Source organism: Peromyscus leucopus, chromosome 8b, assembly GCF_004664715.2.
Source record: "Peromyscus leucopus breed LL Stock chromosome 8b, UCI_PerLeu_2.1, whole genome shotgun sequence".
Classification (NCBI taxonomy): Eukaryota; Metazoa; Chordata; class Mammalia; order Rodentia; family Cricetidae; genus Peromyscus; species Peromyscus leucopus.
Window position 1 is genome coordinate 20,650,713 of NC_051086.1, and position 21,261 is coordinate 20,671,973.

A 21,261-nucleotide genomic window follows, 5' to 3' on the forward strand; every position below is an offset into this window, starting at 1 on the left:
TGTTTTCTTAATCGTTATTGGTTGCCAGTTGCAATACATGCAGACCCCATTGTTTGACATAGCCCTTCTTATATCTGGACTACACACATGAGTCCATTCCGAGCAGGATTTCCAATGACAGCAAATTCTTTATGAGAGCAGCAGCCGTACCATAGGCACACCTGGAAAATTGCAGGCCAGCCTCTGCATACCAATGGTCTGCATTCCCATGGTTCCTATAGTCTGAAGGAGGGGACAGCAGCCCTTGCCGTGAAGACCAGCTTTGCAGAGCTGGGAAGGACTGAAGACTATTTCTTACCCAAGATAGAATGTAAGAAGAAGGGACCTACCCATATCTCATGGCGTGTTACTGAGCCTGGAGCTTTAGGGTACCACGCATTGGATTGAAGAATCCATTTGGGTGATGTGTCCAAGATGGACTTCCTTGGAAAATGGAGTTAATCACAGAACCCTCTTCTCAAGGTCACTGCACAGATAAAGGAGAACACACGTGACATAGAGCAAGCACACAAATAGTGTTAACTGAACTCTTGCCTCTATTCCTCCGGGGGAGTTATTTGGCTGCATGACACTGGAAACACCCCAACGATGTACATTTAAAAGTGTCCTTTCACTGTGACATGTATGGAATAGGAGAGGTAGTCTGGGGTGCCAGTCTGGAGATCTGACTTGATCCCTGGCTCTACCTCTCTGTGGCCTTCCACTGGTCACTTTCATTCTATGGCCCAGAGTTTTCTCATCTATAACAGCCCTGTCCAATAAAAACACAACGTAAGCCACCAAAGCAACTTTAATCAGTTTTTATAAAACATCAAAAGAAATAGAGTAATAGGAAAAAAATTGAATACTTATTTCTCTCGTTTCAATATCTCCCCCACATTATCATTTCATTTGTTCTTTGAAATCTTGGTGGTTCTTAATGACAAGGTAATTTTGGCAGTTTATCTGGGGATGTTTGGGGTTATCCAAAGCAGGGGCAGTAGATGGAGACATGGGGATGTTCTAAATAACCTGACAGAGGCCAGATCTTGCTAAACAGCTTAAAGTGCACAGGAAAGACCCCTGTATCAAAGGATTGTCTGCCCCAAAAGCTGAACAGAAGCTGTTTGATGCTTATAACAAATCCCTGTTTGGATTGGCTGCTGGTCAAGGGTTCATTAAGCACATGTGGCCAGTGGCTACCACATCCGTCTGTGCAGCTCTTTAGTACCAACACTTGGACATGAGCTTTCAAAAGTCAAGGTTTTAGAAGACATAGTTTTAACAAATTAGTTTCCTGCTCGTCCTTAAATAGCTGGCCAAAAGATTTATGGCTGGTTTACCATGGTTGCCTAAGAACAGAGCCTGACTGTCCCTAGCTGGTTAGACCCTTTCAAAGCTCCCACCCGCCCCAGGGAGACCAAGCCTGGGTCAAACAGTGAGCCCTGTTGTTCTTGACGGGGGAGACAATGCTGCAGGCCCTGCTACCTGCCTGACAGAGCCATTGTGGCTGGAGCAGAAAAGGGCTTTGTCAGGATGGCAGCCCAGGAGCCTGCAGTTCAATGGGGCCCTTTATGTGTGTCCTGATAAGATGCCCTGATGCCAGCCTTGAGAGGCCCTGCCCCCTCCTGGAGCAGATGGGGAGCCTGAGGCCCTGAGAGGGTATGGAAGGCCCTGCTAAGGTCTTAGACCTCTCTCCCTTGAGGTGCAGCTTAAAACACCAACTTTACCTGTTACTGGGAAATCCTGTCCCAGCACAGGACAGACTTAGTACTGCTCCCCCCCAGGCAAAAGGACATCTAGCCAGGACCCTCAAACATAGCAGCTCCTCAGATGACAGATTCATATAAAAATAAGTGTATTAAGGAATGCGTATGTCTCTCTCTTCACATCTGGGCACAGCTATGGCAAGAATAATTTAAATATACTCTGTTGTGCTTTTAAAAGGCTACTAAGAAAAGACATGAGATCTTGTGTTCTTAACATAAACGTTTCCCCAACACACACACACACACACACACACACACACACACACACACACACACCAATGTGGAGTGGACATATTAATTAGTTTGGTTGTGGTAATCTTTCACAATATATGCACAAACCAGTTCATCATACTGCATTCCTTAAATACATGCAATTTGGGGCTTATGGAGACCCACAAAGGTTTCCTAGTGAGAGCTGAGCTTGCTTTACCCAGCAGGGCTGCATTAGAGGATTGCTTGACCACATGTGTGGTTACTAGGTGATTGGAATCTTATGCACTTGGCTGTGCTAGGGGGAGGTCTTTTGCTCCACCCCTTGGCATTCCTATAAAAGGCCTTTAGAAGCAACAGAAAGGCTGGTGGATAATGATCCAGGCCCTCCCAAAGCTATCCTGTGTTTTTATCTGTTCTCTCCCCTCTATCCTTCTGGCTAATATCTCTTATCGTTACTCCTCAGGAGTACCCTGCCATAAAATGTGGGGGCCGGTCTCCCAGCTGGGCACCCACAGGGGCTGAGATGCTGTCGTGGAGGGTATTTGCTCTTTAAGCATGAGCACTTGAGTTTGTATCCCAGATAAAAATGCCATGTGTGGCATTGTTTGTCTGTAACCCCGGCACTGGGGGGAGGAGAGAAGAGCAGAGATGGAAGGATGCCTGAGAGTCTACCGGCTAGTCAGTTCAACACAAACGGCGAGCTCCAGGTTCAGGGACAGACTGGTTAAAGAAATAAGATGGGGGCTGATTGAAGAAGACACCCAAGATTGACCTCTATTCTCCTAAATGAGTGAGAGCGCCCACACACAAATGTATACTCATACGCGTGCTCACACACATGTACACACACATAAAGTTTTTATTTGTCGATGATACCTGTTGTGTTGACAACTGGAAGAAATTTGGAAGTCTAGCCAGAGGGAAGCCATTTGTGTATGCTTGCCTCTGTCCTTAGAACACAAGTGATTGAGCCCGAACATGAGGAGGCTTTGGGCTGTGCCAGGACTGTACTGCAGGAATGTTGACGTACAAGAAAAGAGAAATTCTCCTGTCAATTCCTCCCTCTGGAGTGGCACGATCAGATCAATTGATAGTTTCCCACCGGGGCCAGTCAGTCCAGTTTTTTGCTCAACGTTCCGATTCACACTGGTCTTAACGATGCTTGGCCCTGTTTGGACTCTGGGCTCACACATTTAATGTGAGCAGCACACAGGACCCATGGCCTTTAATGTGCTGTTCTTTCTGCAATGCCCGGGCTGCCTTTCTCCTCCAACCTCTGCCTGTCCATCCCGACCCTCTCCTTGTGGCAATTCACATACAAAGAAAGAACCATCATGAAGCTGAGTTACTGGACCATAAGGGACTGATCCTTATGGAAAACAAGTGACTAACCCAAAAAATTAGAGGAGGCCATGGGCTGGGAAAAACCCCTCTTCAGTGCCCAGAGACGAAGCTACAAGCAAGATGGATGGGGAAGAGTGGCCGTAAGACCAGGTGGAGCCCAGTAGGCTCTGGCTTACTCCTCACATGGATGAGAAAGGGAGCCTACCTCATCGGAAGCTTGACGAGGTAAAGCCTGCGGACACTGTGTGTCCAGAGATGACCCCACAGCCGGAGCTAATCTATTGCCCCAATCATGTGTAGATGTTGGTGTGCTCGCTAGATAATAAAGATATGTATCCATATGGTCATCACAGGGATTAAACAAGCTGGATTTTGTCGGGACTTAGAACTCTGCTTGCAGCAGGCATTTCACAGTGTTTTCATCGTTCAGGTGAGGTTCTTCTAACTCAGTTTCACTGTGACCCACAGAGTCAATATCTTTTGTGATTTTATCTTTATAATTATCACCACCACCACCACCACCACCACCATCATCATCATAGTCATGCTGAGGTATTTTTGACAAATAAAAACTGCAGGACTGATGAGATGGCCCAGTGGGTGAACCACAAGCCTGATATCGTGAGTTGGATCCCTAGGGACATGATGGAAAGAAAGATCTCTCAAGAGTTGTCTGTCCTCTGACTTCCCCATGAGTGCCAGTGCATGCAACACACACACACACACACACACACACACAGATAAGTGTAAGAAAGCTGCATGTATTTAAGGTATACAAATGTGATGATTCTATATGTACCTATATTATGAAATGAGTACCATAAACGAGCTAATATACCCATACATCCCACATATATATGTATTAGTAAACACATACACATCCCATCATAATTTTATGTATATATATACATATACTCCATCACTTTTACATATATATGTTCAATCACAACTTTTATTATGTAAACATGTATATTGATGTAATTTGATTGTATACGTATAAAATTTATAAATGGTGATTTTTGAAAAATATCTGCTTCTTAATGATTGGTCTTAATTTGTTTCTCCCAGAACTATATAAGAAAAGAATAGCCTGATTCATTTGGACCGCCAGTCACTTCACTTCCTTCCTCCATCCAGCCTACCAATCCCGGCCATCCATTCAGGAGACACAAATATGTATTGAATATTTAAGGGCACCTACTCTGCTCCCATCAACCCGCAGGGCCCAGCACAGATCAGACCTGTAAGTTACGCCATGACAGAGACAGGAGAGCGAGGGTAAAGGAAAAGAGGCGAGGAACCAGGTTCTCAGACCTTTCCTTGACATCTCCACCTCCCAAAGTGGCTTCCTCTGTACCATCCCGGAGTGCATCATCAACTCTGCCACTGAGGGAGCTAGATGTGGGTGCTGGCGTCCGGAAAGGCGGCCCGGGGACCCGCCCCTCTCTTCTGCCCCTGGCACGGCCGGTGACTCGGTGGCTGCACCCAGCTGCGGTCGCACCCTCGAAGGGCACGAGCCCCTGCCTCAGTGTTGATTCCCCCGCGCCCGGTGTTGCCCAAGGCTCAGGGTGACTCCTCCCGGGGACCCTCCCCTCTGGGGCGCGTCACTCTCCCCACCCCTAGGTCCGGACCCCAGCGGCTTCCCGCGCCGAGCCAAGCTGGGACAAGTCGCGGCCACCTGCCCAGGAGCCGCGGACCTCGGGCGCCGTCAGCCCAGGTCCCCATGGAGTTGCGGGTCGCCAATGCCAACGGCAGCTGCGAGAACGGGTGCGTGCGACTGTAAGGGGACCTGGGTGGGCGCTGCGCTTCTCACCTTCCTCCCACCACCCTCGCCAACTTCTCCTCACTTGCCGGGGCCGCGAGCAAGGGTGGTGCTCCGCATCAGATTCCCACCCGCTTCCCAAACTGTCCTGAAGGTCCGGGTCTGGCGGAGATGTCACCTCCCCAGTGGCAGCTGCAGGGGCTGAGCAGACTGAGAGGAGGAAAACAGCACTGGAGCAGGTGGCCTGTGAAAGGGCCAGGGAGAGGCCTCAGAGGTCGTGTTGGGTCGCTGCAGGTACCTGCCGACATATCCTTCCATCACCCAAATCAAAGAATAGAGGGGCAGAGAGGTTCCCCATCCCCAAATCCACATGACACTTTTTGGAAAGGAGAGAAATGCTCAGAAAAGACCCTTGATTTTTCTGGAGCGTTCTTAACTGTGTAGACCACGGCCCTCCCCTCAACTCTCTTTCTAATCCCAGAAGCAAACTCGATAAGAAGCAGGCAGTTGCCTTATCTTTATTTTTTTTTTGGAGATACAAAATCTTTTTTGTTGTTGTTGCTGTATTTAGACAAAGTATTGCTAAATTGTCCAGAATAGCTTCAAATGTGTGATCCTCCTGCCTCGGGCCACTTCTGCTGGGAGTACAAGTGTGTGCCACCAGCCTAGATTTTATTTTGAAATGTATTCATTACTAGTGTGCCTGTGTATGTCTGAGCATGCGTGCACGTGTGTGTGTGTGTGTGTGTGTGTGTGTGTGTGTGTGTGTGTGTGTGTGTGATGCATGATGTGTATTTATGGGCCCGAGTGCTTTACTGAGGATATGCAGAACAGAGGACAACTTTGTGAGTGAGTTCTCTCCTCCTGCCTTTATGTAAGTTCCAGGACTGAGGATCAAAGGGACCATCTCATCTCCCCAGCCTTAAGCCTAGGCTCTTAAAACCTTTTCCTTTTTGCTTTTCTGTTTTTTCCTTTGGCTTCTTTTCTCTTTTTCTTTTTTGCAATGTTAGCCATTGAATCCAGGGCCTCGTACACGCTGGGCAGGCACCCTGACACTGGCCTTTATCCCTAGGGCACGTAGCTGTAATTTCACTGAGCCCATTCTAGAGACAGGGAGACAGTGGCTCTGGCGGGCTGATAACTTGCTTCAGGTAACACAGGGGGGAATATGAACCACCTCTCGGATTCAGACTCCTGAACCTACAGTGCTGCTGTTCTGTTCCATCTGGAACATTCCCTACGTTCCTGCTGTCTTGGAAGTGCAGCCTGTGTGATGTTCTGAGGTCCCTAACTTCTACCCTTCTTCAGAGAAGCCAGCCCTTTATGTGTTGACCTTAGTCTCCTGAGAAACCAGGCAGGCCATTAACCCAAGGCAGCAGGCATTCCTAGTTCTAGAACATTCTAGGGAAAAAGGTAAAGATTACCAGCTTGGTATCCCCTTTTTCAGATATGCACCCACTCCGAACTGGGTCCCCTTTGGTCATCAGCTCTCTATCTCTTCACTGTACTGGAAGAATTTGACTTCAATGGGTGTGCTGAGCTGGGGGGGGAGGGGCGGCTGAAGTGAGCCCTCTGGCTCCACCCACTAGCAATGAGACTTGAGGAAGCAGGGGAAAGGTGACAGCCAACTCTGGCTTACTGCCTTCGTTTCCTGGGCTCAGGGAACTCCCCAGATGAGGCTCTTGGCAAGGATACCCTGAGCTGGTGGAACAGGAGAGAGCAGTACAGAACCAGTCTGGTTAGGGCCCGAGATGATGACTTCTTGTCTCATCGTCCCATGGTGGAAAGACAGATGTCTCATAGCAAAAAGACACAGATATCCCCTGATGGATTTCAGTCCCAACTCCAGCAAATCTATACTCTTTATGGGACCTCAGTTTCCCCTAGTAGAATATAAGGATTAGACTAGCTGTTTGGGGTTTTTGTTGTTGTTTTTCACTTTAGTATTATTATTATTATTATTATTATTATTTTACTTAGCATACAAAATAGTGGTTTTGCTAAGACAATTTCATACACATACATAATTGTGCCTTGCTCATATTTGTTCCCCATCCACTCCCTGCTGCCTTTCCTCCCCTCTTACTATTTTTTAATGAATTCCTCCTTTTCCCCCATCCGGTACCTAGGTTGGAACCTAAGGCCTTACTTATCCCAGGCAAGTGCTCTACCTTTGAAATGCATCTGCTACTGAGCTACATCCGAGACCAGCTGGGTTTTCTAAAGGGTTCTTCTACCTGTTTTCCCAGGCTCTGGGCCACATACAAAAGGTCAACTTTGTCCTTATTCTGTTCCATCCAGCTGCTACTCGGATGCAGATGTGCAAAATTTCTAGCTCCCTGACCTTGGATTTGGGGCCCATCTAGACACAGAGTAGGAACTCCAGCTTGGTCTGAGAGAGGTCTCGTCTGGGCATAGATCCTTGGCACTAGGGTCTAGGCCTTTGCAACACACATTATAGGGAGATCAGAAGCTGAAAGACCTAGAAAGGCCAACAGCAAACAAGAATTGTGGGGACAGGGTAAACTGAGGAATTTCAGGGGCATGTCTGTCTAAGAGTGATCCAGCTGCTGCCTCCAAGGCTGGCATGACCAGATAGACAAACTGACCTTCTGAGCGTCAAGTGCAACCCCAAGTCTGAATGTTCCTGGGAAAGCACCCATTTTTGACCATTTGCAACAAGTTTATTTGTTACCACACAGAACAAAATGGAGATGGATCCCGCAACTTCCTGCCCTGTGGGGCAAGCTGCTTGTCAGAGTGTGTAGTGGTTCTGAGCACTGTCAGATGGGTATGGGGTCTACTCCTGGCTTCACCTTTATTACAGGTCGAACGAGATCAGGTGCGTCCAGGGTGGTGTGGCCCTAGACACATCTTTATTACAGGTATTCCTTTAGGAAGGTCATTGAACTCGACTTCTCCTACTGAGGACCTGGAAATGGTCGTTGTGACTGTTTCACTGAATGGTGGTTAAGAGTCCTGAAGGAAAACTCTAGAACAGGAGCCATGTACATGGTAGCACGGGTAGAGGCTTGGTTACGCTTTTCTTGTGTTTCACTGGACTTGTGTAGCTTTGTGTTTCACTGAGGGTCTGCCCTTTGTGCCCAAGACTGTCCTTAGTGTTCGTTCCAGGAGGCAGACAAGTCGGGGGCTGGCTCTGGGACTTGAGGAAAGAATCAGACAGGAAGAGGAAACTGCAGACAGGTCTGTATGGAATAACAGGAACACCGATCCAAGTATGCTCTGAGAGAGTCCGTAGTCACTGACCCAAATGCCACGCATCTCAGAAATAAGTCCTGGAATGGTGAGGTCCTACCCACAGGAAGATCACACCTTGGTTACCTTCAGGCTGACTGAGGTCTGGGTGGATTCTCTGCCTGGTGACATTCCCACTCTAGCTAGAGCTGGCATTAAAGTGAAGAAGCCCTAAGTGAGCTTAATAGTTATTGGAGGGTCGAAGGCTGAGAAGGGATCCCTATGGAGGACACTGGGATGGGCGCAGTGATGGCTGAGAGATTAGGTGGGGCCCTACTCAGTGTGGGAGGCGTTAGTACCACGGGTTGGAATTCTAGAGCAAGATCATCCATGTATTAGTCAAGGTCTCCTAGAGAGACAGTTCTTACAGAGTGAATATATATTAAAAGAAAGTGTTAAATCAGCTTATGTTGCCGTAATGACAACAGCCATGTTACTCCTGAGAGGTTGAGAACTGGGTAGTTCCCTGGTCCTCTAGGCTGCGTGCCTCAGAAGTCGGGGTAGTCCCACACTGGCTGTCTCATTCTGGAAAGCCCAAGAGCCTGCTGCTTGCTCTGTCCATGAGGCTGGGTGGCTACATAGTCCCGATCTACTGCTAAAATCCTGGAGGCTCCTGGAGAGCAGCTGGTTCTCAATGGATGACAGGGTCAGGGGAGGAACCAGCTGCAGGAGAAAAAAGGTACATTAACTCCAGGTGAGAGGGAAGGAGTGATCAAAAGGGGAGCAGTCTTCCTTCTGCTGTACCCTCTTTCCACCTGACGGTGCCACCCTCAGTTGGGGTGGGTTTCCCACATCAATTAAGACAAACAGGACAAGTCCCTGAACAAGTCCCACACCCTCATAGACTCCGTTTCCTTGTCTGTGGAATGGGAATTAAAGAAGTCGCCGATTTGACAGCAGGCCCTACAGTTTGATAAGTCCATACAAATGAAGCCCTTAGTGAGAAAACAGCTAACAGCATGGAGAATTGGAAATAGTCTTTTTTTGGTTGGGGTCTGGTTTGGAGGGTTGCTGGATCCCTCGAGCAACAGAAACATGGAATCTAAGTCAGCGTCAATTCCAGCATATTTGAACCATGCCCATGTCCTCAGTCTGACTCTCAGCTCACTTTTCCCTCTAGGTTCCATAGTCAGTCTCTACTGCTCCTCCCAAGAGGTCCTCTGTCAGATTGTCAGAGCATCAGCCCTGAAGAGCCCAACAATGCCACCTTGATCACCTGGCAAGAGAGGGTCAGGAAGAGGTATGGCTTCTACATCGGTGTGGGCCTCGCCTTCCTCTCCTGTCTACTCATTGGCAGCAGCGTCATCCTTAAGAAGAAAGGCCTCATACGACTTGTGGCCACAGGGGCCACCAGGGCAGGTAGGCTTCTTGGGCAGGAGGGGATGGGTGAGGGCAGCTAAGCCCTTAGAGATGACTTCCCTCCACAGGGACCCAGGCTGCAATCTGAGGATGGGCTCAGGTGGGCACTGGAGACTCACTGGCAACCCTGCTGAGAATCCCCACTGCCAGTAGCTGGACGCCTTCCTTTATAATCCAGTAGTTCCTGAGAGTTCCATGATGTACCCATTAGAGTAAAGATACAGCAAAGCCCTGGGATGGAGAATCAGACACTCCGGGCTTCATCTTAGCTTGGATTCTTACCAGCCTGTCCTGCAGGCAGGTCACAACTTCTCCTGTGAAATGGGATCACAAATGCCTCAGCCCACAGCACGTCAGACCCTCAGGTGCCCGTACACACACACACACACACACACACACACACAGCTGAACTGTGACAAGGGCACTGAGTCTTGCTCGTTTGGAAGACTGGGTGTGACTCACTGAAATCGTCCTCAGCAATCACATGTAAAGGAATCCCCATCATTCATTGTATGCCTGCCATGTACCAGGTCCAGTGTGAAACCTGGGGACACAGAGTCCCTGTGGTCAAGTGGGAGAAACAGACAGCCAACACAAGATCATCCTGTGGTATGCTGAGTGCCTTCATGGGGAAGGCACAGGGTTGCTAAGGAAATCTTTTGGAGTATGTAAAGCTCCGATCCGGGTGCAGAAGGGAAGTTTTCTCTGTACAACTTGATTCCTACACTGAGACCTGAGTAACAAGGAGGTAGCAGGAGAAGGGGAGAGAGGACTGCTCAGTGGCAGGAGCAGCCAGCGCCAAGGCTCAGAGGTGAGCCTGAGCTGGATGTGGAACTGAAGACAATTCAGGAAGCCCAGAGAGTGCAGGGGCAGGTGAGCTCAGCAAGGCCAGCTCAACAAGGGTCATGGGAACTGGATGCAGAGTTCTGAGTGTGACTATTAAGTGACTGACTGATGTTTTAGGCAGGGGAGTGACAGTCCCACTTCTGATTTCCAAAGGGTCCCTGTATAGAATGGATTAGAATCCCCAAGTAGAACCAATGAAGTGGGTGAGAGGAGGAAATAGGACACTGGGAATGTAGACACATGGGAGATTCCAGAGCTAGTTTGGAGAGGTGGAACTCACCAGCTTTGATGTTTCCTGGCTCCCAGGGGAGGGGCAGAGGGAAGTCAAGGATGACTCAGGTTTCTGACTTGAGCAACTGGGAAGATGGTGGATGGCGCCATGTTCTGCAATGAATGCAGAGGGAGAAACAGGTTTCGGGAAGATGGCATGTTCAAGTTTGGACCTGTTCATCGCCTGACTCTTTCTCATGAGACACTGCACTTTGGAAGCAGACCATCACAATTACAATTCTGGTTTCTTAACTGTTGATCGTGGGGTTCTGGGCAAGACATGTATTTTTATATACCCTAATTCCCTCATCTATAAAATAGACAAAGAATGGTACCAATTTGGCCTGTGTGGTGGTGGTGCATGCCATCCGTCCTAGTTGTTATTTATTTCTGTGATAAAACACTATGAACAAAGCGACTTTGGGAGAAAAGAGCCCATCATGAAGGGAAGTTGGGGAAGGAACCTGGAAGCAGGAACAGAAGCAGAAGCTATGGAGACAGGCTGCTTACTGGCTTGTTCCTCAAGGCTAGCAAGCTCAGCCTGCTTGCTTTTTTGTTTTGGTTTGTTTTGTTTTGGTTTGGTTTGTTTTGGTTTGGTTTGGTTTGGTTTGGTTTGGTTTTTTAAGACAAGATGTCTCTGTATAACAACACTGGCTGTCCTGGAACTCGATTTGTAGACCAGGCTGGCTCAGTCTGCTTTTTTTATACAACCCAGGTATCAGCTACAGTGGGCTGGGCCCCCACATCAAACACCTGTCAAAAAAATACTACATAGACTTACCTATAGGCCAGTTTGGTAGCGGCGATTCCACTCCTGAAGGCCCCTCTTCCCACATTACCGTAATCTGTCGAGTTGACGAAACACTAACCAGCACACCATCCCAGAAGAGATGGAGAGAGAAGGACCATGAGTTCAAAGCCAGCTGAGGTTACATAGTCAACTCCAGATCGGATCTCTCTAACCTACATAGTGAGATCCCTCATATAAAACGAAGTCCAGGGTAGAATGTGTCTATTGAGGTAGGGGAAATGCAGAAGATAAGCAGGTCACCTACAATTACAAGTGATAAGAACCAGGAAGGAGAATGGCCATCTCAAGCGAGAATATTAGAAATGAGAGACCAGACGGGGCATCCAGGGGAAGCAGTAGAGACCTAGTGAGTGGGTGTGAATTCAGGCAAACACTAGAGCAGAGCATTCTGCACTCAGGGAGAAACTTGGGGCAGGAAAGAGCTAATCGTTCTTGAAGAGTGTGAAGAGTGCAGCAGGGGTGTGTGTGGAGGTGGGCAGGACCAAGCCTATCTCAATAAGGATTGGGACTTTAACTCAAGAGTAAATGGAAGACACTGAGCAGCAATGCACAGAAAAGTGGTAAAATCTAATTTGCATATTTCAAAACCACTGGCTGCCAAGAAAGGAAACGACTTGCTGTGGGGTTAAGTGTAGCGTCACAGTAACTCTGTAACAAAGCTTTCTCCTGGCCAGACATGATGGACCAGGAGGTTGACAGTGGTGTGGATTCACACCTGGGTACTTTTTGGTGACAGAATCAGTCATACAGACTAGATGCAGGAGGGGGGAGAAGGGCTTCTGACCTCTGGATGTGTCATTTCCTGAGTTTCATTGAACAAGTTGCAGGGGTACAATGAATGTCAAGAGTCATTAGGGTGCCTGTGAAAGATGCCAGAGATGTCAAGTGAGTAGTTTAGATGCACAGCTGGATTCAGAAGACAAGTCCAAGTCACTAGTGCAAAACAGGACGACTGTATATAGATGCTAAGAAGCAAGTCCTGGGGGACAGCTAAGGGGGCAAAGGCAGAATCCCACCAAGTGCCACTGCCTTCTAACTTTGTGTCTCTTTCCTTCTGTAGTGAATGGAGGCTATGGCTACCTGAAGGACCCAATGTGGTGGGCTGGATTTGCTACCAGTAAGTGGCATCTTTTACCATTAAGAACAGTGATCTACCGATGGCTGGGATGGAGATGAAGGGAGGGCAGAGGGAATAGTTCTGTTTCTATTACAGACACTGAGAGCCCAAGGCCAACTTCCTTGGGAAAACTTTGTCCCTGCAGACATCTTACGCTGAGAGGTCACTTTCTCAGCCCAAAGGAAGGCCTCTTCTATGAGGATAATGATGCAGGTGCAGAGGTGTGGATGCAGCTCAGTTGGGAGGGCACTTGCCTAGCATGCACAAAGCCCTGGGTTCAATCCCAAGCACTACATAAAACAGGGATGGTAGAACATGCCTATAATCACAGCACTCGGGAGGGAGAGGCAACAGGAGCAGAAGTTCAAGGTCACCCTCAGTTACACAGCAAGTTCAAGGCCAGGCTGGGATACAAGAAACCCCGTCTCGGTTTTTTTGAATGGATACCAGTGTATTGTTTCAGCTGCCACTGAAATACAGGGCACTGGTAGCACTGCCTCTTGGCCACAGTCTTGGGCCTCTATCTGGTAGACATTGGAAACCTTAGGCAGCTTCACTATACCATGACAATTAAGAGCTTGACCCACTTAGAACATAGCAGCTGGTCTGCTACTTTGTCTAGATTTGTACGCTCATACATTGCCCCCACTGTCTACCTACCCTTCTGGCTATCAATAAATTTTAAATGCCGAATGTCATTTATTGAAGCGGGGAGGAGGTCTTAAATACAGGCTTACAGCACAATGGGAGGACCCCGGAGGGCAGAAGTTCTCTACTGATGTTTTACAATCTTGCATCTAAGCTGTTAATGCCCATTATTCAGGATACACAGACAAGGAACTTCTCTTAAGCATTCAGGAGGGTGGAACCTGGCAGGGAACTACAGGCACACTCAACCATGACTGGCTTTTACATGGGTTCTGAGGACTTGAACCCAGGTCCTCCTGCTTGCACAACAAGTACTCTTACCCACCAAGCCATCTCCCTAGTCCCCAAAGCCCAATTCTTTTAGGTGGAAACTAACACTTCCTATCAATAATCTTCCAATTAAGGTTCGGTCCTTACCTTGGGCAGAGCTGTCCTACTGACCATCTGCCTTCACACAAGAGGCCCTGGCTGAAAAGAGATGGAAAAGGTTCTTGTAGGCAAGGGCAGCCTACAAACTCAGATGGAAAGTATTCGTGGCTCCCTGGTCATCCAGCCTCTCCTGAACCTCCTGTTGCTTCAGACGATTGTCTTAGATTAGTTTTTGTTGCCGTGATAAAGCACTGACCCAAGGCAACTCGGGGAGGAAAGGGTTTATTTGGTGACTGTCCACCACAGGGGGACACCAAGGCAGGAACTCAAAGCAGGAACTTGCCCGGGGGTGGCACTGCCCACAGTGGCATGGGCTCTTCCACATCAATCCTCAAACAAGAACATGTCCCCACAGGCTTTGCCTACAGGCCAATCTGACGGGTGCATTCTCTCAACTGAGGCTCCTCTGCTTAGATGGCTCTCTAGCTTGACAGAAAAACTAACCCACATGACTGTCCACAATTCCCTTATGAAAGAGTAGTCCATGGACCAAGCAATACCCAAAGAATCCATGACTGTATTTGCTTCTTTATTTGATAATTGATTTTCTAGAACTTGCCTTAGAGAGATGAAAACATGAAAGCCTGTGAGACACACTTCACCAGTGTGGACTGAAAGTGGACAGGCACACAAAAAACACGGAGGCTTCTCAGGTCACTGTGAGCTCAGGATTCAGGCCTTGCCACCTTTACAGGGGGAGAACTCAAGAGTCTGGGTCTGACCTTATCTCCAGGGAGACAGCATGTGGATGGATCTTAAGGAGTGCTGGTCTTGGGTTGTAGGTCCTGTTGAACACTGACAGAATCCATCTCTACCCAGACTGGTCTGGAATGGACGTGGTACCGTGGAGTCACACTGGCCTCTTTTCTCCTCTAATTCCCTAGTGTCCGCTGGAGAAGTCGCCAACTTCGGGGCCTATGCATTTGCACCTGCTACGGTTGTCACACCGCTGGGAGCACTGAGCGTCCTCATAAGGTCACTGTCCCCTCTTCTGCCACCTCTGGCTCTTTCCTGTTTTCGTCTTGTTGAGACCTGGATTTTCCAAAGTGGGAGCAGCTACAAGGACCCCCCAAAGCAGTCCAAGCCCCCCAAAAAGGGAGCATGCTATTCAGAGCTTCAGGCCCTTGGATGACTTCTGCCATGGGCCTCAGTTTCCCTCAATGAATTAAGAATAAGAGCCTTAGTGGTCTTTTGTTTATAGTGTATATATTGTCTATGTACATGTGAGTGTGTACAGTTGTGTACACTGATACACGTGCATATGTATACACCTGTGTGTGAGCTGTCTGTTGAGGACAGAGATTAGAGTTCATTGTCTATCTTAATTAGTCTGTACCTTATTTTTTTTTTAAACAATGTCTCTCACTGCCTGGAGCTCACCATTTGGTTAGCTCACCAATAAGCTCAGAAAGCCTCCAGTCTCTCGACTCCCCAGGAATAGGACTATAGGCACACATCACCACACCCGGCTTTTAGGTGGGTGCAGAGGATTTGAACTCAATCCCCTCATGCTTGCAGGGCAAGCATGTTACCAAGTGAGCCACAACATTACCCGAGTACTTATCCATACTCAAATTTTAGTAGTGATGGACTCATAGGCCAGTCTCTTAGCCAAGTCTCAATTCATCCATATGTAAAATAGAATACTAATGATACACACCCAGAGAACCAAATGAGATAATACGCAGAATGGATGTAGAACAAACTAGCTCCAAGCAACCATGGCTACAGTATACAGAGGAAAACTATGCATGAAATCGTCTGGATGTAATCTGTGTATTAACTCACTTCATCCTTGAATTTGTGCCCAAGACTCAGAGAGGTTAAGCACTCTGGCCAAGGTAACTTTCCATCAATCTCTACTTCTTGACCTATTTCTGTTCTTTGGGTGGACAGACAAACAGACAAACCCCTTCTTCCACTTGTATATGTCAGCATGAAGACCCTGTTGTCGGGCCAGGATCTACCTTATGCAGCATAATTCCAGGACCTAGGAGTTAATAGCCACGCTGTGCTATATTGCCTCTCAGTAAAGACTTTGCAAACAATGGTTTTAAAAATTAGGGATCTTAGAGCTGGGGATGTAGCTGGGATGAGAGAACTCACCTGGTATGCCTGGGTTTGACTCCTAACATCCCTGAACAGCCAAAACCAATAATACAATGAAGTCATTGATATTAAGCATTTGTGCCTCTTATCATCCCCCTCCAATTCTTCCCAAGTTATCTACTTGTACTTGTATAGGTACTTCTGCATGGGTCCTTAAGCCCATTTGAGGGATGCTGTCATTTAGAGGTTACCTCTGGAGCTCTGGTAAATCCCAGGCAACCACAGCTAGCACATATAATCTCTTCTGTGTTGTTTTTCCACTTGATGACAATTGTGCAATATTCACAGTCATGAGACAAGTAGATTCCTCACTCTCAGTGCACAACTGGCTGGCCACTGTTACTGCTGAGTAGAAAGAAGTGCTTCCCAAATCTGATGTGTTTGGACCTGCCTCTGTAAATGCCATCAGAGTCTCTCAAATAGAACACTATAGGTAAAATAGTTGGGATTTGCATCTCCAGGCTTGCTCAATTTGCTTTCTTATATGCCCCAGGATCACCTGCCCAGGTATGGCACTAACCACCAAGAGCTGAGTCATTCCTCATCAATCATCAATCAAGAAAATGGCCCACAAGCTTGCCTATAGGCCAAGTGATACTTACGTCTCAGGGCAGTCAATACATTTTTAGTGTGAACTAATGTCACCTTCATAAAGCAAGTGAGCTCATGGTTCATTCCCAGCCTGCCCAGTCCCCCCTTTTCTTCCCTCATCTGGAGGATCAAAAGGGAACAGAAATTAGGTCACCAAGGAGCTGGAAGGATCTTGCTCAGTGAAGATCCTGGAAAGCATAAAGGTTCTCTTTAATGTAGAAAAAAGCCCATCAGCTTTGCAATGAGATCAAAGTATCCAAACTTGCTTTTGCCACTTACCAGTTAAAGGACTTTGCTGAGTCATTTTAAATTCTACAAGCTCTGTTTTCTTGTCTGTAGATTGGGAGCAGTATATGTTAACTCACAGAGTTGTCAGGACGACTCTGACACCACACCTATTAAGAAATACATGCCCCAAGACATAGTGTCTGTAATTATCATTGTGGTGGTTGATATTGGCATATGCAAGTGAAAGAGAAATAGATTCTCTATGACCCAAGGAACAGACATGGGGCAAGGAATAGAAATGACCAGAAAATGCATTTGGAGTGAAGAAGTAGTGTGAACCTGCAATGCATTCATTTGGCTCGTTTCCTGCTGCCAGATGCACACCACACACCCCATGGCTGAAAAACATCTCCTAGCAGTACTCTGGGACAATACATTCAGTTAGTAGGGAGTCAGAGAAGAGTAGTTTGCAAGGCTCTTTTAACCTGTCTTTGGTTACTTTCTATTGCTGTGATGAGACACTATGACCAAAAGCAACTTGGGGAGGAAAGGGTTTTGGGGGCTTACAAATTACAGTCCATCATGGAGGAAGCCAAGGCAGGAACTAAAGCCAGGAACTCAGAGGCAGAACCTGAAGCAGAAGCCACACTGGAGCTTGCTCATCCTGGCTTGCTCGGTTTGCTTTCTTATACACCCCAAGACCACCTGCCCAAGAATGGGACTGCCTCCAGTGGTCTATGCTCACCCACATCCACCATCAATCAAGAAAATGCCCCCACTGGCTTTTCTACAGGCCAATCTGATGGGGGCATTTGCTCAGCTGAGGCCACCTCTTCTCAGATGACTCTAGATTATGTCAAGTTGACAATAAACCAGTCAGGACACAACCCTTTGGCTTATGGATGGTTCCCATTTCAAAAATAAAAGAGATCCATGTGTATTTTGGCTCCTCCATCACACATTCCAACCCCTCTTAGAAATTTGTTTCTACTAAGTTTGGGGTTGGAGGGAAGGAATCTTGGAAGGCTTCTACAGAGAGGAGTGAATTTTAGACGTTGTTCCCCATAAGTGTTTACTCAGGCCCCAGGTGTCTTTTAGGGGCCTGGAATAGGCCCTTCCACTCAATTCCTTTCTCCCATCCCCCTGTACAGTGCCATCTTCTCCTCCTATTGCCTGAGAGAGAGCCTGAATCTACTGGGGAAGCTGGGCTGTGTGATCTGTATGGCTGGCAGCACAGTGATGGTCATACACGCCCCCAAGGAGGAGAAGGTCACTACTGTTGCGGAGATGGCGTCCAAGATGAAAGACACAGGTAGGCTTCAAGAATGGGGCTTGCAGAAAACACTAGGGGGTGAATCATGTGTAGACCATCTAATTGAGCTCTGTCCATCTCCATGCTGCCCCCTTGAGGAAAAGGTGAACAACAGACAGGAAGTTGGGCAGTACCCTTTAGCTTTCTGGATCGATGTAAACATATACCATTTCTTGTTCATTGTGTGGAGCTCTTCCCTAAACACACACATTTTTATTATAACAACATTTTATGTAAGAATATGCATTATTTCATAAAACAGCTCTGCAAGGAAAAAAAAACCACTTTTGACCCCTCCCTTTTTTTACAAGTGGCTAAACTAAAGTTTTAGAGTTTAGTAAGTTGCATGAGTTATTAAAAGGTCTGAAGCTGAGACTAGAACCTACATGTGTCAGACTAGAAGTCTGAGGCCCTAGATACTGTCTGTGTCCTTCACTGAATGATTTATGTCCTTCCTTCCCGAAGGGTTCGTTGTATTTGCTGTCCTTCTGGTGGTGTCCTGCCTCATCCTTATCTTCATTGTTGCCCCACGGTATGGGCAAAGGAATATCCTCATTTACATCATCATCTGCTCTGTGATTGGATCCTTCTCCGTGACGGCCGTCAAAGGTCTGGGTGTCACCATTAGGAACTTCTTCCAGGGTTTACCAGTTGTACGGCACCCGTTGCCCTACATCCTGTCCCTCATCCTGGGACTTTCCATCATTATTCAGGTCAACTTCCTCAACAGGGCACTGGATATCTTTAACACCTCACTGGTCTTCCCTATCTACTACGTTTTCTTCACCACGGTGGTAGTGGCCACTTCCATCGTCCTCTTCAAGGAGTGGTATACCATGTCTGCTGTGGACATTGTGGGCACCCTGTCTGGCTTCGTCACCATCATCCTGGGTGTTTTCATGCTTCATGCTTTCAAAGATCTGGACATCAACCAAATCAGCTTGCCACACACGCATAAAAACACAACGCCAGCTCCTGCCCCAGAGCCCACAGTCATTAAACTGGAGGACAAGAACGTCCTTGTGGACAACATAGAACTTGCCAGCACACCATCACCACAGCAGAAACCCAAAGTATTTATGATCCATTCTTAAAGCCTGGAATACATGGGTAAGAGGAGGCACCCAATGGTCCAGCCTGACCTCTCAAGTTCAAAACTACCAGGTTACTTTCAGCACATCTGTTGCCAAGGGCTATCTTTCCTTGAGATATTCATTTATACCTCACTGCTGTTCCTAGAAGAAGAAAAAATCCCTACCCATTGAGTAGGTGGCAGGACTTCCTAGAGATACAGCCTTGGTGACTAAATCCACTAGTTCCTGTTGGAGCCAGCAAGTGCCCAGAGCCTCTTCTCTCTGGTTCCCTCAGCACCATCTATCTCTATGTTGTTGGGGAAGAAGATAGAATTTGACCTGCTGAATGTAGCCCAGTTCGAGAACTGCCCTCAGGTCTTGGTCATCAGTAAATCCTCCACACCAATTGGCCTGTCAAGCTGGACTTCTCAGCCCTTAGTGCAAGAATGGAGCTTGTGAAGGACTGCAGAGCAATCTGTGCGCCTCACCATCCCAAGGCCAGTAGGTGCCAGGTAGCCTGGTGTTTCCTGAAGAACGAAGCAAGACCCCAGCTGACCTCCTTACTGTGAAAGCCACCTGATGTCTCAGGGAAGTTTCAACTAGTCCATTCTCCAAGCACTCCAGCCTGGAAGTCATATCTTGCTGTCCATGCCCCACATGGCACCACCACCCTTCCTTCTCTCTGTCCATCCCAAGGCACCAGTCACCGACACATGCACACTGTAACCTTAGAACTCAACAACAGCAGGGGAGGCCTCCTAGCCCAGCTCCCTCTGCTGGCCAAACCCGTGTTCACCTAGCCTTCTCTGGGAAGAGAACAGCACTGTGCTGTCACTCCGGAATTTAGCAGAATGTGACTTCCTTTGCATCAACAAGTTGACCATACTATGACTTGGGGAGGTGGGAGAGAGTGTGAGGAACAATGTCAATGTTGGCAGGGTGGAGTCATGGGCTATCTGGAAACCTGGAAGTAATTTTTAGACTGACTTTAAGACCCAAACAAGAACCCAGGCCAAAAAATGTATGAGGAAATTTCTGAGCCGTAGCTAGTGGAATTGGCTTTGAATCTCAGTAACCAAGCAGGAGTGCAGGATTGGTACAGCCTTGTTGACCCAACTGGAACTGAGTCTATCTCCACTGACAAACAGCTGCCCACACTGGAAGCAGCATGCCACGACTCCTCCTCCATCACTTGCCCCAGGGGTCATCTTTGGTGACCTCACATTTGGCCAGAGGCATGCACAGAACAGCAGCTGAGGAGAGAATTGGGATCCTTTTCTTCCCAGCTTCTTCCAACTGTGAAAGGAAGGACCACAAGAGAGTGAAGTTAGGAGCTAGTGTGTGGGAAGAGGGGAGACTCGATCTTCAGTGCAGGTAGAGTCCTGTCAAGCTCCCTGCCTATTGGTGTTCACATCTGATCCCCTAAATACAACCACACCCATGTCAAACCCTTTCTAGCCTTGGGCAAGTCCTTAGGGCAGATCAACACTCTGGGCCCCTGTACCTTCCACGTCCAATCCCCAGTATTTGAATGAATGTGGATTTCTGACTGTAACTGAAATCAATGCAACACATTGGATCTTGGGTATGGCAGTGGACTGAGGGTTCTGAGAGCCTGGACTCTGGGCTCAAGAGTAAAGACTTCAGAGTGTGTTTACTTGACAGATGTCTTGATCTTCCTTGAACAAGAAGCAAATTCACACCACTGGTCCCTGTAACATGCTGGGAGGCCAGTCCCTGATGTCCGAAATGCCAAGTGAAGCCCTCCCATGTCTTTCACACATCTGCCCTCACCTGAGTGGGGCAGGTTGCTATTGGAATGGCTGCATTGAAGACCACACCTTAGTTAATGCCTGAGCCCTTACTGGGCACCAGGCATAGGAAAGAGCTTATGTTATATATAGGATGCTTTCCCAGCATTCACGTGAGGGTTCGATGAGGTAACTGTCTTAGTTAAGGTTTCTATCGCTGTGAAGAGACACCATGACCACAGCTACTCTTATAAAGGAAAACATTTAACTGGGGGCTGCCTTACAGGTTTGGAGGTTTAGTCCATTATCATCAGGATGGGAAGCATGGTGGCATGCAGGCAGACATGGTGCTGGAGAAGGAGCTGAGGGTTCTACATCTGGATCCACAGGCAGCA

At 47.8% G+C, this 21,261-nt stretch overlaps 1 protein-coding gene across 1 annotated transcript; it reads left to right on the forward strand.

Annotated features, from left to right (window-relative positions):
- The first annotated feature begins 4,962 nt into the window (after nucleotides 1–4,962).
- LOC114704325 (magnesium transporter NIPA4-like) lies at nucleotides 4,963–20,777 on the forward strand. The gene is given in 7 exon segments (XM_028885482.2): nucleotides 4,963–5,072; nucleotides 9,444–9,493; nucleotides 9,496–9,681; nucleotides 12,669–12,725; nucleotides 14,687–14,777; nucleotides 17,882–18,042; nucleotides 18,508–20,777. Coding segments are annotated over 7 exon segments (1,218 nt in total). The 5' UTR covers nucleotides 4,963–5,028; the 3' UTR covers nucleotides 19,137–20,777.
- The last annotated feature ends 484 nt before the right edge of the window (nucleotides 20,778–21,261 follow it).